The sequence below is a fragment of the Sceloporus undulatus genome, chromosome 1 (genome assembly GCF_019175285.1).
Source record: "Sceloporus undulatus isolate JIND9_A2432 ecotype Alabama chromosome 1, SceUnd_v1.1, whole genome shotgun sequence".
NCBI classification, from domain to species: Eukaryota; Metazoa; Chordata; class Lepidosauria; order Squamata; family Phrynosomatidae; genus Sceloporus; species Sceloporus undulatus.
In genome coordinates this window covers 59,074,060-59,092,238 of record NC_056522.1, presented here as the reverse complement: position 1 = coordinate 59,092,238, position 18,179 = coordinate 59,074,060, and the positions used below count along the sequence as shown (strand labels likewise).

The 18,179-nt window shown below is 36.1% G+C and overlaps 1 protein-coding gene across 1 annotated transcript in view; it reads right to left on the bottom strand.

The window, feature by feature from the left end:
* Positions 1 to 18,179, bottom strand: part of STRN (striatin) — a 54,433-nt gene that overhangs the window by 7,564 nt on the left and 28,690 nt on the right. The window contains 11 exon segments of the mRNA XM_042465921.1: positions 808 to 975; positions 1,369 to 1,438; positions 1,440 to 1,491; positions 2,120 to 2,167; positions 3,767 to 3,942; positions 6,127 to 6,263; positions 8,896 to 9,039; positions 9,592 to 9,678; positions 13,841 to 13,951; positions 17,954 to 18,017; positions 18,019 to 18,090. Coding sequence (XP_042321855.1) covers positions 808 to 975; positions 1,369 to 1,438; positions 1,440 to 1,491; positions 2,120 to 2,167; positions 3,767 to 3,942; positions 6,127 to 6,263; positions 8,896 to 9,039; positions 9,592 to 9,678; positions 13,841 to 13,951; positions 17,954 to 18,017; positions 18,019 to 18,090 — 1,129 coding nt within the window.

The window sequence follows — 18,179 nt, the reverse complement described above, 5'->3', positions numbered from 1 at the left end:
GTATGTTTTTTTAAAATCCTATATAAGGAAGGGAGGGAGGAATCTAATATGACCTTTAAGACTAATTTACTTTAGACAAGTTTTTGTGGATTTTGACCCACTGTTTCAGACAGACAGAAAGAAATTTCAATTTCTTTGAAAAATGAATTTCATTATGAAGCAGCTATCCATCTGAGTCCCTTAGTAAGGCAGGTAAACTATGTTTGAAGAAATATGAAGCGTTTATAAATGGAGAAAACAAAACATTCTCTGTCAGAAAGCTCTGGTGCCACAATAAACTAGAATTCCCATGATTCTCTAGTAGTGAGCCCAGGCAGTTAAAGCAGTTACAAACTGTATTATTTCTGGAGTGTGTTTTGGACCTAAGTTTCAAGTACAGTTGTTTGCTATAGAACATATAACTGTACTTTAGTTCTAGAAAATGATCATCACTGTATTAGTGTCCCAAAGAAATAAATATGACCAAAACAAAACAATGGATATCCTCTAGTAATAGTGCTTATTATAAATCACTGTGAAGCTATGTGCACATACATTTTTTTCAAAACAAATGAAACAGGAAAGTCTGGTTTCTATTATAATCCTTAAGAAGTATTAATGCAACCATTTAAATGTAATTTAATGGCTTTGGAAATTGTACGTTTTCTCAGCTTCAGCATACCAATGCTGGGAATCTATTAAATTGGTTTTAAAAAAACACTCTCAAAACAATTCAGCTGAATTATAAACCCTTTCCTGAAAATGGCTAGAAACATAGGTGCTAGCACTTCTAATAGTGGTTTTAAAATGAAGAATATTAATTCATACCTTGATTATCATTAAAAATGTTCAGAGCTGGAGAGATTTCCAAAGCTTTCCATAAACGTATAGTGCCATCTGCTGAACAGGAAAGCAAACGCTGGTGTGCTCCACTATAAACCAAGCCCCACACTGCATCTGTGTGGCCTACAAATGCTCCTCTTAAGACAGAAGGATCTGTGAACAAATTGCACATTTCAAAATTATGTCAAAACAGGGGGGAAACAGAAGTTATGTGCCTTATTAAATGAAAAGTGGCTTCATGTCAGACATTCTTTTAAAAAATTAACCACAAACCTAAATACAAAATTCTCGCTCTTCAAAATTATAATTCATTTCTATATCTTTTACCAGTTTAAAGGATCCATTTGTTACTATCTAAATTTCCTTCCAAACAATGTATGACACATAATCTCTTATTTGATGCTCCCATTTCACCATTTCTTTTTATATTTACATTTGTCAACTAACTAAAAAACATACAAATCATATTTACTTCCACACATTCAACAAGCTGTTGTTCACTCTTTAAAAGCAAAATTGAATTCTGCCAAAATTAGGGACACTTACCATAGGAATCATATGGGTCTATATTTGGGTTTGTAGTATTCCAACCCTGGATGAAGCCATCAGTTCCCCCCACTGTAACACTGTTCTCCACTATTACTCATTACCACACAAAGCACTGGACTGCTGCAGGACAAAACATATCAAAGCAATACTGATTTATTTTAATGTTATTTCTAATAGTAGGCTGTAGTCCCACTCAACCAACACCACACAAACCTATGCAATCTGTTTTGTACTGCAGTTGAAATCACAAAACTATGGATTTTTCTAAGTATCTTGGAATTAAACCACTGGAACACAACATCCTCCATTAAGCACACTGAAGACAGAACTCACAATACTCTCCCAAACTATTCCATCATTCTGGAGAGTACTGCTTCTTTGCCCATCCATGTCCTGTCCTCTACTGAAGACAGAAAGCCCTCTCAACACTACACAGGGCACAGTAGATATTGGTTCTATGACAGAAGAAGCTGTAGCAAAGGGTTAATTCATTCTTCATGACCATAGCCTAAATTGCAGTATGGACTGTCTCAACACATGGCTTGTGTGTGGCTTTTATCACCGCACATCACCCATTTTCAGAGAAGCATACTAGATATGTGTTGAGCCACAAAATGAAGAAATCTCATGACTGTTGCATGGATCGTGTCAGCCCAAAGTTCAACCCCACTGGAGGTTTGCATCAAACAGAGCAGTTACAGCTGTGACAACAGAAATGTGTTCCGTATATTCTTGCATGTTTACTTACTTATGTGCCCTGAAAGTATATATAGGTTCAACATCAAGAGAGGCACTCCTGGACAAAAATAAAAAACAAAATCAAATGTTCAAAGACTTATAGAACACAAAGCACTGAAAAACTTTTCATCAGACATTCGGGAATTAATTTTCAAATTGCTTTAAACTCACATGAATCCTTCTAAACACACCTTTAGTTCAAGATATTCACTTCCTGATTCCTCCTAGTGCTCTCCTTCTTACATATTACAGTTTTTAAATCCTCTTGGCAGCCCTTGCTGTTCCACCAAGGGTTTTGAGATATAGCATCACCATATGCAAAAAGTAATATTTTCATTAACTTCACAAAACAGACAATGAAATAAAAAGCAGAGAATGCTCATAAAATGAATTTCAATTGTCACAACTGCCAAGAGTCTGATTATTTACAATATAAGAAGAGATAACCAACTTTTCTTCTAGAAAAGCTGATTATTCTCAGACCAGTTCTAGCTACTACAAATTATGGCTAGTAATGATAGTTCTCTCAGGGTGATTTTTTTCAGTTGCTGTAGGTGCTAGTGGAAAATGCTAAAGATTCTGTAAGTATAGAAGAACACTGAAATCTGTGACTAAGGCTCCATTAGCGGTGAACCTTGGCAACTTTTACACTCCACAATACTCCCAAATCTCAAACAACATTTATTTTGCAACAGAAGTAACACTCCATAACTATATAATTGTCACGATTACACTTTGGGTTGGATACAGACTTGTTTTCAGTAGAATTCTAGAAATACAGAACAAGAATGGATGATTAACAGAGCAATTTTTTTAAAAAAATCAACTTCAGTCACTTTTCAAGCTGTTGTGGACAGCATGGGAGGTAGTGTTGAAAACTGTAGTAGGAATTGGAAAAAATTCCCATTCCACCCCTTCCTACAGTGGGAATCTCACTGGATCTTAGTTCAATTCACAAACACCCAGAGCCTTTCTCTCAGTAAATAAACAAGTCTAGGTCCAATCATGTATTAGTAAAACTTTTTGTTACTTCAGTGCAATATAAATCAGGCTCACTATAGCCATGCTGCTACTGTTACATCACTTCAGTCTATAATCTATGTACAGTCACCCTTCTTATACAGTGGTACCCCGGGATACGAAAGCACCGCCTTACGAAATTCCCGGGATATGAAAAAATCCCATAGGAAAAAACTGTTCCGGGTTACGTTTTTTTTTCCGGCTTACGAAAAAAAATTTTGGTGCTTTTCGGCGCTTTTTCGCACGAAATCGCGGCTTTTAGCGCTAGCGCCTATGGCTTTTTCGGGTTACGAAAAAAATCGGGTTACGAACGCCGCGGCGGAACGAATTAATTTCGTAACCCGAGGCACCACTGTACATGGATTTTTTATACACGGATTCAAGCATACACGGTTTGAAAATGTTCAAAAAAAGTATACATTTCAAAAATCGAACCTTGATTTTCCATTTTTTATAAGGGACACCATTTTGCTATGTCATTATATTTAATGATTTAATAAAAATATATAAATATATAATGAGACTTGAGCATACACGGATTTTGTTATCCATGGGGGATCTTGGAACCAAACCCCAGCGTATAACAAGGGTCCACTGTATTTGATAACCATGTATTTTTTACCAACTGTGACCTTACTTTTTTGCTGGAGATGTTTTCTGCAAATTCCACATTTTTAATGTATGGTCTTCTGAAGCTGTAATTAATACTGGTTCAACCGGATGGAAAGCCAGGCCTCTTATTCCATCAAAATGGCTCCTTAATGTAAATTTGGGATTCCAAGTCTTCCTTAGGGCATCTTTATTGTTTGCTATCTGTTGTAATAAAAAGAAATTCTATTGTTGTAGCAACAAGAGGTGAACAACCTGCATTTTGGCACCTTAATCATTTAATCTGCAAAACAACATGGAATATAAACACAAGCAAACACGTGTCTTGTCTTATTAATTGCATGAAGACTTTTGATACATGTATTTTTCATACTGCCCAGTTATAGATCTTTCATTGCCATGGCTCCATCCTATGGAATCCTGGGATTTGTAATTTGCTGAATGATTTTGAATTCTGTGTCAGAGAGTTGACTGCTTCACCGAAATACAAACTCCAGGGTTCTGCAGAATGCAACTATGGCTGGTAAAGTGGCATCAAAATGCTATAACTGTGCAGTGTGAAAGAGATGAAGATTTTAACTTGGATTATAGTTTGCCTCACTGGCCTTCTAAATGCTTATATGTTTGCCTTCCTGTAACAGCCTGTATATATTCTTAATGCTACATAACAATTATACTATTGCCCACACAATTTCAGGAATACTCATACTTTCTCATTCTGTCCCCTTTTTCCACTATGCTATTTGTACAAAAAGTCACTTCTTTTAAATATCTGCAATAATGTTTCATTCTCATCCTTTCCTTAGAACATATTTCACTATTTTATTTCTATTTAAAAGCCTTCAAAACAGATCAAATCCTAATCAAAACACTAACATAATTAATGAAAATTGTAAACAACAGAACAGCAGAGTCTGTCAGGAAATGACAATACAATAAACAGATCATAAGCAACCAAAACAACAACAAAATCACTCAAGCCCAGCAAAATAAAATGGTCTCACAGCTCCAGAATAAGTCTGTCATCTGAGGGCCATCCAAACTTCTAGTGAAGAAAGCTTGAGCACCACTGCTGAAAAGGCCCTGTCCCAAGTCACCAACAACCACACCTTCAATGTGGTTGAAGGGACATTAAGCAAGACTTCTGCTGATGACCTCAGCAAGCTGACAGGATCACATAGGATGTACCACTGTTGCTGGCTTTGAAAAGCCTTCAGAAGTACACAGAATTAATGACCAGCAATAAATAATAAATTTGGCCATATTGTATATTGTTAAAAGAATCTGCATGTCACTCATGTTCAGCAACCACTATGAAATATGTAAGCGCAACAAGCAAATGGAGTCCTGTATAGCTGAGGAATTTAGGGATCGGTATAACATAATCCTTCATTTGTAAGTTCATATGAAAACTGTACTCATGAGAAATACTACATTTGTAAGACATACACCAAATGGTGAGTGCCTGAAGACTTTCAGAAGAGACTCTTCAATGAGTTCCTTTAGGAGGAGAACTTTGCTTTGTAAAGAAGAAAGCCGTCTCTGTGGTGGCATTCCATCTTTGGAACTCCCTTCTCGTAAAAGTTAGTACTGATACAAGTTTTGTGCTAGGTAAAAACTTGCAAAATGTTTGCTGTTTTTATGGCAATGATTTATTTTTCCTGTAATGTCAATTTAGTTTATGATATTATGGTTTATTTTTCATATTTCGCCTGTATTGCCTTTATATCAGAAGAATAAGGGCCAGCCATTTAAAAAAGCAGCACCCTCATGAATGCAAGCATTAACATTTTGAGCTGGAAATTTATTTGTTTGCATGGTTTATCAATCTTGTATTTCACAATCATGTATCTGAAATACTCTGTGTACAGGAATGCAGGATCTCCAGAGTTTTATTTCCATAAGTAATTATATCATTTAGTCTAAAAAAGAGGGGGGGGAAAGAGAACTCCCACTGCAGAATGACAGAACTAAGGTCAGTTATGTTTACAGGCAGCACTGGAAGCACTGCAAGGCAACTACAAGCAGTCTTTGTGAAGAGAAGATATCAGCAAATACTCTATGGCTTCTTACTAGTTTTCTTGATTAGAAGAAGCAAATAAGGAAGAATAATGAGAATGATGAAGGAAGAAAGGAAGACAAATGGGAGAGGTACATAAAAGAAAAAGGAAAGGAATATGAGAGGAAGGAGACATCAGGGAAACCACAGAAGAATAGAAGGGATAAGGCTATAAGCAAGCACTATATGCCTATTTGGACAGTAGTCAGGAGAGATGCTATTCAAATGCTATTGATAGTTTTTGTTATGCATTCTTATTTACAGGCTACTTATATCTACCATTTTAACAGACATATACAGTAGATCATTATTAAGTGACTAGCACTTACATCGTATGTCAATGAATCTGCTTCATTGGCTACTGTGAGTCCTGCCAATTCTCCAAGACCAAGCTCATTTTCCAGGGCCTCATCTGTTCCCATAATGAAAGATTTTCCAGATGAAGGAGGGAATGTTAAAGCTTCCACTGAAAGAGAGAAAATGAAAGTATGCATTCTGTGAATCCCAAACCTAACATGTAGTCTGTAAACCCAAAAATTATATCCCAGAAACTGAATGTGGGATTCAATAAAAGAACTTCATTACCAAAAAACAAAATGAGATTTAAGAAGAGGCACCAGCAGAACCTGATTATTGCCAGATGTTTGTGTTCTTAAAATACAAATGCTTCAGAAACTATAGCCTTCTGAATGGTTCAAAGCAATTAGTTTCTCCACTACAAAAAGAAGAAACAAACTGATACACAAATGTTTGTACATATAAGAAATTTCCATACACTGCATCTTCATTGCAAAAATAATGCAGTTTGACACCGCTTTATCTGCCATGGCTCAGAGCTATGGAATTCTAGGCTTTGCAGTTTGCTATGGCACCAGAACCCTCTGGCAGAAAAGACAAAATATCTCACAAAACTACAAATACCAGAGTTCTACAGCATTGAACCATAGAGTTAAAGTAGTGTCAAACTGTATTACTTCCGCACTGCAGATGCAGCCATAGTCTGTTCACATCTTACACTCTCTGTAGAAACCTTGACAGGTATGGTTTTAATTTTTACATACCTTGAAAAGTCTCTCTCTCTCTCTCTCACACACACACACACATACACACACACACCGAGACACTATTAAAATACAAAACAACCCTACAACACTTTGTTCCCTAGACAGTCCACTCTCATCCATGAATGAACTGAAGAGGTAAGAAATCTTTTTAAAGTAAAGAATTGTCTGTAGTGGCATCATTCCTGTGGAACAATAACCCCAGAAAATGCTACCAGCTTTCTTTGTTACCATCACTCACAAAATAAGTCTACAGCTTTTGGAAGATGTAAAAGATACAGACAAATCGAATTAAATCTCTATAGCTGCATGATAGCCAATGCTGATTCCTCATTTTCTTCAAAAGGTGAAAATCAAGGCTTGAATGAACTGATATTTGTAACAGACTGAGAAAGCCAACACAAACAGGGAAGAGAAAGCTTTTGCAGGAAGCAGGGTCTAAATCTACTATACAACTTCTCCACAGTAATACGTAAAGCTATCCCAAACTGCCTCTAGAGAATTTCCCAGGTCTCTGGAGCAGGTTTGTTGTATGAATAGGGAATTGCAGAGAGAAGGAAGACTGTACTCACTACCACTGCTAACAGAAATCTTAGCTAGTTCACACCACTACATATGAGCAAAGTGGCAAAGTAACTGGTGAATACTCCTGCATCTCTTTTCATTACACAATTTCATAGTAAAATAAATAAAAACAAAAGACTTAATCCTGTCAGCTGAACACTCATGCAACCCCACTGATTTCAACCATTTTGCTTAAATCTTTTATATTGTAATTGATGAGGATAAAAAGTGCTTATCTTGGAATTATACCTTAGGTATCATCCCAACTACAATATTGTATGTTAAATGTATTTATTTTATTTACCAATATGTCCTCTCTTTCAACATGGAACCCAAGGCTTGTTCCTGCAGTACATAGCCCTTGGGAATTCACTGGCCATGAGCATTACCTTTGGAGGTGCACATCAGCCCAGAGGCTCCATATAGCCAACTACAGGGATTGAATTGGATCATCTGCTTAATAGAATTAGTCATTTAGCCCACATAGATAAGCTGTTTACAAAAAAAGGTGCTTTCATTTGAATGCTACTCAGCCACAGTTCTTGAGGAAACTGTGTACTGGTAACCATAAAGTACAAACCCTTGGAATCAATAAAGCCAGCAAAACTTTCTTGGTTGATGCACCAGAGAAAGCCAATTCTTAGCTATTTTACAGTGGAACTGTGATGCTTCATATAATGACAAAGGGCAATAAGGAATTATTCAATAACTTCTTTCTGCCAAGAATTGAAAAACTGCTAGGAAAAAAATTAACATTTTCAGGGCATGGTAAAAAAAAATGCTATTAAAAGAACCATTTACTATGTAAGATTTAAGAGGCTGCTTTCCTGCCCAAAAGATATTAATGTAAGATTTCAGATATTCAAAGAAGGTACAGTAGTCTGCAAGTATAATAATGCTAAGTAAACTAGGTATGTACTGTTTATATATTGCAGGAGAGACAAACCAGGGGTGCAATGTTTAAAAAATTTCCTGATCTCTTTATATATACATTTTCAATAAACTACAATGCCCCTAAAATAGCTGGATGCCACACTGGATATTTTTTTAAAAAAACAAACTGTATATATTTGAAATACAATTACTTATTAATAAAACAAATGTACAGATGGCAGGCACAACCCGTTGATCTCAATTTATGATTATTTATTTAATTAACTTATATGCTGTCTTTCTTTGGGCATAGGAAGAAGGCAACTTACAAATGGTTAAACTAAGATAAGGTAAAAACTTGATAATACAAGTTAAAACATAATTCAACAAGTTACCATATTAAAATACCATTAAAAAGTAAAAAGAGTAAAATCATGATTATGATTGATTTAGCAATTTATTGTGCTTGATGCAACTTGTAACATCTAAAAACATGTTGTGCTTCTTGCTTCAACACTATTATTTTTAACTAAATACAAATTATATATATGTTACACAAAACTTGCATAAAAACTGTCAGTACACATACTGACGTCTTACCTTCATCTGTTCTGCTTATCTCTTGTTCAATAAGCCGTGAGGTACTGGGTCTGGTAGGTGGCACAACAGATGGTTGTAATGTAGGCAGATCATCAACATCTCTCAAATTAGCAAGCATATCTTGAAGTTTTGACCTGTTGGGCCCTGGCCAAAAACAAAAAAAGTACACCGGTTTTGTACTTATTAATAAATGGAGCATTGCCAAAAAGAACCATATTACTCCAACACTAATGACAATGGGTGCTATCTTCTGAGGGGGAAATATGAATGTGAGTCGATGAATGAGCTCTTGCTTTCAGCAATAATTTTAAGGCATGAAATGACATGTTTTGAAAAGGAAGTGATGAAAATGAAGGTTTAGCATGCGCGCATACACACACAGACACACAAACAGAACTTTTATTCACTTTATGGACTTGCATGAAAATGTAAAATAACTCAAGTTACAGCAAATGATAAAATGAATTTTTTTCAGTTTCCCCAAAACTGTAACATTTGTGAATTAAATTGTTCACACAATTTTTTGAAACTTTCACAAAATTGTGTAGGACTGTTATCTTCTTTTGTTGTGCAACAATCTTTTAAAAAATGACATTTACTTTAAAAATAAAAATAAAAAAATCAAGCAAAAGTCATTGCTTTTGTTCTTCCTGAAACTACATGTGATTGACGGCCCATGCCCTTCTCAACACTTACCTGCATTTTGCTCCATCATTTTCCCACATCCCTGTTTTGACTGTTTTATATAGGACTGAGGCTGAAACATATCTTCGGTAGTTTTTCCTGTTGTAAGTTTAATTAAGAATGGGAAAATATCTTACCCACAGTCCATAACCATTCCTCCCAATCTAGTAAATACAACTTTTGCTAGGCAACTACTAACATTGGTTTGTATTTAAGAATGTTTACTACAGCCTTGCAAAATCATGGGAGCATCCCATGATTAAATATTATATGGCTCAAATCCTGCCTTACTGATGAAAGACCAAAACCATAGGTTATCACTACTTACATATGCTTTAGCCAAACTATGTAAGATTTTGCAAGGCTGTTATCACTGAAACAGATTTCTGCAAAGATACAAAATTCTAGAGCTATGTACATTCATCCCTATCAGATTAAAACGGTATATCCTTTAGAGGTTAACATTTTGGTCCCCCATCCCAATATTTTTATTTTAACCTTTCATCTATCTAACAAAACCTGCTCATCCAGGTGATCTTTTTGTGGCTGTTGCCTTAAACAGATGCTTAATTTCTTCAATGGCAAAAAGTTGCTCAACTCATTCAAGCTGTTACTTTTCACAATAGATAGGGAAGGGCCATTATTCTTAAGGAGGTAAGAACAGATTTGAAAAAAGAGTTGCACTGTGAATTTAATATAGCTTGTTTCAGAATTTCTAGTTAAAGCAAAACTTTATGTATTTTACACATGAGCAAGAAGCCAATTTATACAGGAGCTGTGGCCAATCTTTTAATCCAAGCACATCATTCTAATGAGTGATATAATATTCATGCTGTCCCCTCTGCTTTATTTAGGCTCATTTAAGTGCTCTTGAAGAAGACCAAACCAAACATAGCACACTTGTCAAGAAACTAGCAGCTCCTAGCCACAGCCCTGGGAAAGGAACAAAAACATAGGATTGTATCCAATCACTGAATCCAATGCCTGAAAAAAAAGGCAGCAACAATAGCACTGGCTGTATACAGTGCTGAAAGCACCCCAGATCCGGCAACAGAATCTTGAACCAGAAGTTGTTCCAGTGGTGCACCATCTCACTGCCCAATTATGGCTGATTCCCTCATTACAGTTTTGTGTGAGGCAATAGATACTGCTCAGGAGGGGTCTTGTGAACCTTTGGAGATTTTTAGAGGGAGGTACATGGGGAAGAGAAAAAGAAAAATGGGTTTTCAAAGCTGCCCTTTATTTGCTCAGCCACTGACCCCAACCAGCTTTGTAGACAAGTCTCTAGCTAGTGTGCTGCATTCAGCATGGTGAACTGTATGTGTGTATGCTCCATTTTGAGACTTCACAAGTCTTGCAGCATGTGCTATTTATGATACATCACAACCGTTGGTACTTGTGTTTTATACATTTATGAGTTATTAATAAGGTAACAAACTGTGGGATACAAATATGAGAGAGGGGTAAAGAAGATGGGCAAGTAAGAATTTTCATTACAAACAGGCAAATGAATCTCCCCTATAGCACCACTGGAACAATTGTAAGAATAGTCCTGAAGTGTGCACAGGAATAAATGCACAGAATCACCCAGTCCATAGTAAAGCCTTTACTGTTTGGTACTCTTTTCTTTTTAGTCAATCCAGACCAGATGGTAGAAGCCTTACTATCTGAAAATAAAACGCGATATAGGAGAGTGCCAAGAAATCTTGGGCACAATTGCAGAAGAGAGGCTAACTCTCAAATGACGTTTTTGGGAGAAGACATTGTGTACAGCATTTTCAGCAAATACTGTAGTTTAGAAGGCAACAAGACTGCTCCTAGTGCATGTTACTTGTGCTAATGGGCAGTAAGTGCATCTTCACAACCCAAACTAAGAAATAGAATAATTCACATTTTTCTTTTCAATATTCTATTGGGAAGACAAGAAATGTTAAATGATTATGTTTCAGAAAAAGGAAGTACTCTCAAAGGGCTCAGAGAAGAAGGTTTGATAGAATCGTCTGAGAGAACTTCTGAATGACCTCTGGGAGAAATACAGATGACTTTCTAGCTATCATGTCTGAGAGACTAGCTTAGCCCAGAGTATTAGATGGAAACAGCCCATCTTCACATACTTGGTAAATATAACAGACTCTAAGAGAAAAAAGGAGGGGGGAATAAACCCAGTATTCCATTCTCTAAATTCCAGTGTCTAGTGTGTCTTTTAGCCGTAAAGTCATTTTGAGCTGATGCTACAGAAAACTGATTGTGTTTTTTGCATTGGTATAATAATCAAATTATAATATTTATTAGCTGAAAAAGAACTCATTCTGTGATCTTATCGGAGATAACACCACAATCAGTGAAAAAGGTCTTTGCAACATACTAACAGAGTAACCTTACCTATTAATTTAAAAAAGCTATTTTTTTAAAATCAGTGTTACAAACACAGTAATAGTTGAATAAAATTAAGCATCTTCTTGCAAATGTCAACCTTAGCTGTACCCCACTCTTACTGTACAATGGTTTCATATCATTCTTACACGAATTCACAGAATCCAACGGCTGTGTATGAAATATAAATCTATTACTTCCATATCAAACATATAAAAGGCTGCATTACATATTTTGAGAACACAGCATCCACATAATGGATTTATATTTTAAGAGATGTAAAATGGAAAAAATGTGGTACACAGGGCTAGAAATTAAATTTCAAATACTGATCCAATTGTTTGCCTGGTATAAAATTAACACTCAACCAAATGTAGTGATATTTGATCAGGACTGACCAATTTTACTAAAATCCTGATATGACTTTTTTTTCTTTCTATTTCGAGCCCTGCATTCAAGTTATGAGGACAGCATGATTTGCATGTAGCAAACATCAAATATAAGCAAGGGTAGAAATTAATTTGTTTTCTTCTACTACTAGTTAAGGGTTTGTCCACACCAAAGATTCACTGCTGTAATTCTGTTATATACAGATTTGGCTTTTCCTTTGTACTGCCCATCATCATTTATGCAGTATACATACACCTCCTCCACACAGAACTATGAGCTTCGTTGCTTTTTTAACAACACACTACTAAATATACACTACTAAAGAACACACACAAAGGATGGAAAACATCTAGTTGTGCTGGACTACAACTTCCTCCAGAAAGGTAAAAGAACTGGAGGACTACAGATTCACCACCCTGGTTCTAGGCACACACACTCCCCAAATCTGGTAAGAAGGAAAAGAAGGAAATCAAGGAATGAATGCATAGCACTACAAAATTCCTAATAGCCAAACTTGTTTACTTTGTTTTCTGGGAACCATCTCATGAATCCCATAAGGAAAACTATAAATAAAACTAACAAGAAATGAGACCCAAATAGCAACTTCAGGTTAGGTCAAGGACCTTTATGCTACATGTGAATTTTTGGTGCTATCACAAGGGACCTTTTGATCCCCTTAAATCTCAAAAATGTCTTATAATACATAATTGGGAGTTATTCTTAAAAAAAAGAAAAAAAATCTAAGCTATTGGTACTTTGAATGGTACTTTGGAATTTGATCCTGATGGTCTGTTGCAAATAAGCACTGGAATGCTACATTAGCCTTATAAGTTAGAGGGAAAGTTTAGTGGACGCATGTGTGAGTGTGTGCCCGCATGCATGCACCTTCAAGTCACCTGTCAACTTGTGGCAACTCTGTGAATTTCACAGCATTTTCTTAAGCAAGGAATACCCAGAAGTGATTTTGCCAGTTCCTTCCTCTAAAATATAGCTGATAGCACCTGGTATTCATTGGCAGTCTCATATCCAAGTACTAACCCTATTTAGCTTCCACTATCAAAAAAAAATCAGGTGCCATTCGAGTATTTGGGCTCATTAGTTATTTACTGAAGTACTAGTGTCCACCCAAACATCTCAGAAATACACATCATGTAAGATCACGTGTAGGTATGGATCTCAGAACATCTCTGTAATATTACTAAGTATCCAATGTATCTAAAAATGGCTGGTTTGGACAAACCTTAGCAAGTAGTACTAGTAAATTGATATTTTTTTAAAAAAAATCCCCCTTTACTTTACTTAATTAGATGACAACAGGATTCCCCATTAGATTTTAAATACCATTAATTTCCACCCCTTATAACTGTGAATAGGAAAGCAGTCAGGAGCAGCAAAGTAAAAGAGTAAGTAGTTTGAGGAAAACATTGAAAGAAAGATAGTATTGGTGAAGTGAAAGAGGCAGGATTTGTGAATTTAAGGTGCAATGTTTTCCACTTACTCTTCACCCCTTTTTTCCCCTTGCGCTCCTTTTTGTATTGTTCCTTCAGTTTGCTTATTACTCCCTGGTCCACATTCCAGGCTTCAGGCATGAGACACTGGTCTTCCTTTTCTAGACAAAGTAAAACAAATGAAACATCCTCTTTATGCCATTTATGCCATTTATCTTTGGTTTTCTATTGAAGAAGGTAGTGGTGGGTGGCCCAACACTACCTTCTTATCAACAATAAAGAGTGCTGCAATTAAAGATATGATCAATATGTGTTTTAGATATATCCATCTGTTCACAGAGAAAGTGGAGGGGTATCTAACAGCACAAGAAGAATGTAGGAGATCAGTCATGAACCCTCCCTACCTCCCTCCATTGAATCTGTAATTCCAGCTACTGTTTCAGAGCTAGAAATGGGGGGGAAAGGTGCTAGAACAACTGACAGCACAGAAGAAAAGGAAAGGAGTGGGGAGGCATCAGCTCCCTTCTTTTGCTCATTGCTTGAACTGCTCTCTCTTTCTCCAGATCTAACATCAAACATTGGTACCATAATGTCTGGCTTGGTCAGTAGTGCCACTCTGTTTCACTTGTCAGAAGCTTGTTAAGCTGCAGCTGATTGGAATTAACACTGGTCAGTTCCTATCTATTCTATTCATTGTCATATTCTTTTAATATCTAAACTGTACTTTATTCTTTTAATATATTTTAGTCATATTCTTTTAATATCTAAACTATATTTTATTCCTTTTTGAAAAGTGCATTCGGAAGAAACTGGATACATGAAACATCTTCCTTTGGAATGTCCTTATGGCAGAAGTCTTCTCCCACATATTATTCAAGAAGTCTGTCTTTCTTTTCCATTTAATTGGTAATCACTTCAAATATTTCCTTCTCATACGTAGCCCAAGTGTTTGGCTACCTGCTTAGTTTTCACTGAAGCTTTATTCAGCCATTACTAACCAAGTTGAACTAACATGCAAACAACAGGGGGCAGTCTAACCTCACATCTCTCCATTGTCTCCTCCTTCATGTGGACACTTACAGATCTAGAGAGAAGTTTCTGTTCAAGAAATGACTCCCCATGTGAACAAGGATGTCAGAAAATCTGGGTTCTTGTTTGCATGGAGACTCTCCACATGAACAAGAGCATCTCTTCAGATGTGCACTTTCCACATGAGAAGCAATAATGGAGGGCAGTGAGAGTAAGCACCCCACTCTTCACAGGAGGATTCAAACCTCTTCAAATACCTGTGTTGCCTTTCTGTTTGTAGTATGAACATTTCTATTTACAGATGCATGGTATAACATAAAGAATATACATGCTGTCTTTCACACAGTTCAAATTATATCACTCTTGATCAGCTATAAACAACAGAAGTCACATAACTATATTCTTACAGTTTTGGGTGTTACATGTTGATCAGTCCTTCTCTCTCCTCATTACTTATTAATTTGCAGTGTACGGTAAGTAACTTCAATACATGGTTCCACAAACTACTCTTTACACTAAGACTAACAAATTTCCTCAAATGTCAACTCAGCTTCTCCCACAGTAGGAAAAATTCATTTTAAAGCACAGTTAACAATCATGAACTATATAGACAGCAAAGTACTTGGAATGGTTGACCATGTTCAGGCTGAGGTTTTAGATCAAGAAGACTTATTCAATTTCTTTACAATGATGGCCTGTTACAGTGAAGCTCAGTGACAGCATTCTTTGCTCCCAGAAGCAGAGAATTAATAAGAGAAAAAGTTCAGGTTTCAATATTAGATATCTCCTGGGCCAAAAAGCTGACTGGCTCCATTTTAGGTATACAGAACTGCTCCCATTGCTGCCAAATCCTGTAGAATTGTATTTTTTTTCTTTTTACCAGCCATTCTTCAGGAGGGTGAGAGAAAGAAAGAAGGCAATTCTCATAAACACACACAGTGTCAGTACTGGGATGAAGTAGCACTCTTGATTTGGCTTAACCCACTTTCGCTTCTGATTACACTACACCAGGCAGCCGAATTACTTTAAATTTCATGCAAATAATTCCAGTATTTTTTATTAACAAAAGCTTATTCACTTCAACAATGTAAGAAATCCCCGGAGATATTCTCTTTCTTCCACTGCTCAAATAATCTGTTTTATCCACCCAGACATAACCCACACATAAATAACTCAGTGCAGCTGATTAATTTAGTGGGACTCATTTCTCAGCAAACATGTGTGCAACTGGGCTATTACAATACATGGGCCACAAGACATGGATTCAAACTGTGCTATTGAAATAACCCACCAGAAAAAAACAGTTGGACATGGACAGAATGAAGTCCAGAAAGTTCAATAAAATCGTTGTGACAACATTCAAAGAATGAATCAGCAAAAGGTGATTATTAGGAAGCATGCAGGTAAAAGGGTTGAGTTTATGATAACAATATGGAATAAAACAAGAAGGGCTAATTTAATTTTGCCTGCAAAGGCAATAATAAAGGAAATGGCCAAACATGATGCAACTGGAAGAGTCATGGCTAAAAAAGGATGACAAAGGAAAAATACCCCAAAATAAAAGAAGCAAGATACAAACCAAAAACAAAACATAGAAGACTTAGTAAGAAATTTCTCCTCAGGAACAACCCAAAGCATAGAGAAACATGAGTTTATACTTGGATTACGAAAAACCATCCAGCAAATGTGTTTGTAGCCAGATGCTTCAGAAACAGTTAATAAAGAAAGTAAAATGATATATTATTGGAATGTGGTTTAACAGAAGGAGAGATAGGTATAGAAAACATTTAAGCTTATTACACAATCTTTGAAAGAATAAAATAGCATAAAGGATAGTGAGATAAGAGAAAGAAAAAAAAGAGGTAGAAAGAGAGGAAGAAACAAGAAGAGCTGGTTTAATGCTAAGGTATTAGAAAATCTGATAACGGGTAAGTGGAATAGGAAAGGGGGGATGGGGGAAAGAAATTTTTGAATGTACATTTCATATATTATACAATCTATAGTACAATTTTTTACCAATAAAAATTAATTAAAAAAAGAAACAGTTAATAAAGATAACACATATCAAACATTGTGTTTATCCACTGTAGGAGATAAAACACAGAATACTTCAAGGAACTCTTCAGTAAAAATTCAGAATATAAAAACGGGCCAACTGATTTCATTTTAAGAGCAATTATTACATAATAGGACCATGGCAGACCGACATATTCCCAACGAACATGGGAAAGATCAGAGAACAAATGTTTTTGTGCTGGATCATAACTGGATTTAGGAGCAATACAGATGTACCTCCAACTCCCATATGACTACTTTATGTTTATATTCACAACTGCTGCCACATTTATCTTACTCCCCATCTCAGATGTTTATACTGTATTGTCTAACTGTAGTCATAAAGCTAATAGACAGATTCTATAGAGCCTATTAAATATAATATAAATGGGCCCTTGGTCTCCACAGGGATTTGGTTCCAGGACCCCTCATGGATACCAAAATCTGTGGATGCTCAAGTCTCATTAAAAGCAATAGTGTATTAAAATGGTGTCCCTTATATAAATCAAGATTTCTTTTTGGAATTTATATATTTTAAAAGTGTTTTCAAATGGTGGATACTTGAATCCATGGATGTCAAGGGCTGACTGTATTAAGAAGGGTTGACCTAGGTCTCAGTCACCATGTGTATTATGAGAAGAATACCTTGAATTAAGTGATTATTGCTTCTTTCTTGATGAACAACTGATGCACATACATACTTATGACAGATGTATGACTTATACTTTTTTAACATTGCGTCAAACTTACCTTGGTTCACAATCAGTCCCCACTATATAGGTTAGGCACTATCTACTGTGCACTTAAAGGAGTTAGCAGGATCTTTTGTGTGAAGTTTGAATAACATCCCAAGGAAAAAAGTCCTTATCAAACAGGGTATAGAGAGTTACAGCCTACAATTCAAACTATAAAAGGTAGTTAATAATTTTGAGGGGGGGGGGGAACTACTAGATGGAAAACAAAGACGAAAAGAAAACAAAAGGACCTGTGTTTATTCTGAACTACACAAACAATTCCATAAGGATGCTGCAGGCTCAGGTAACTGTTGTCTTTAAACAAGGTTATTTTCAGTTCCTTACCCCAGTCTGTACCATCTCCTGAGCTTCTAGATTCTCCATCTCCTTCATCAGATGTGGCCAAAAAAATCAAACTCTTTCAGTGCTTCTTCAGTATCTCTGTCTTCACTATTATCAGACACCACCCTTTTTCTTACAATCTATAAAAGATAGAAAGTAAAATTAAACAACCACATAATTTTCCACTCTGTATCCTCCAAGTAATGAAAATGAAAGCAAGCTTTTCAGT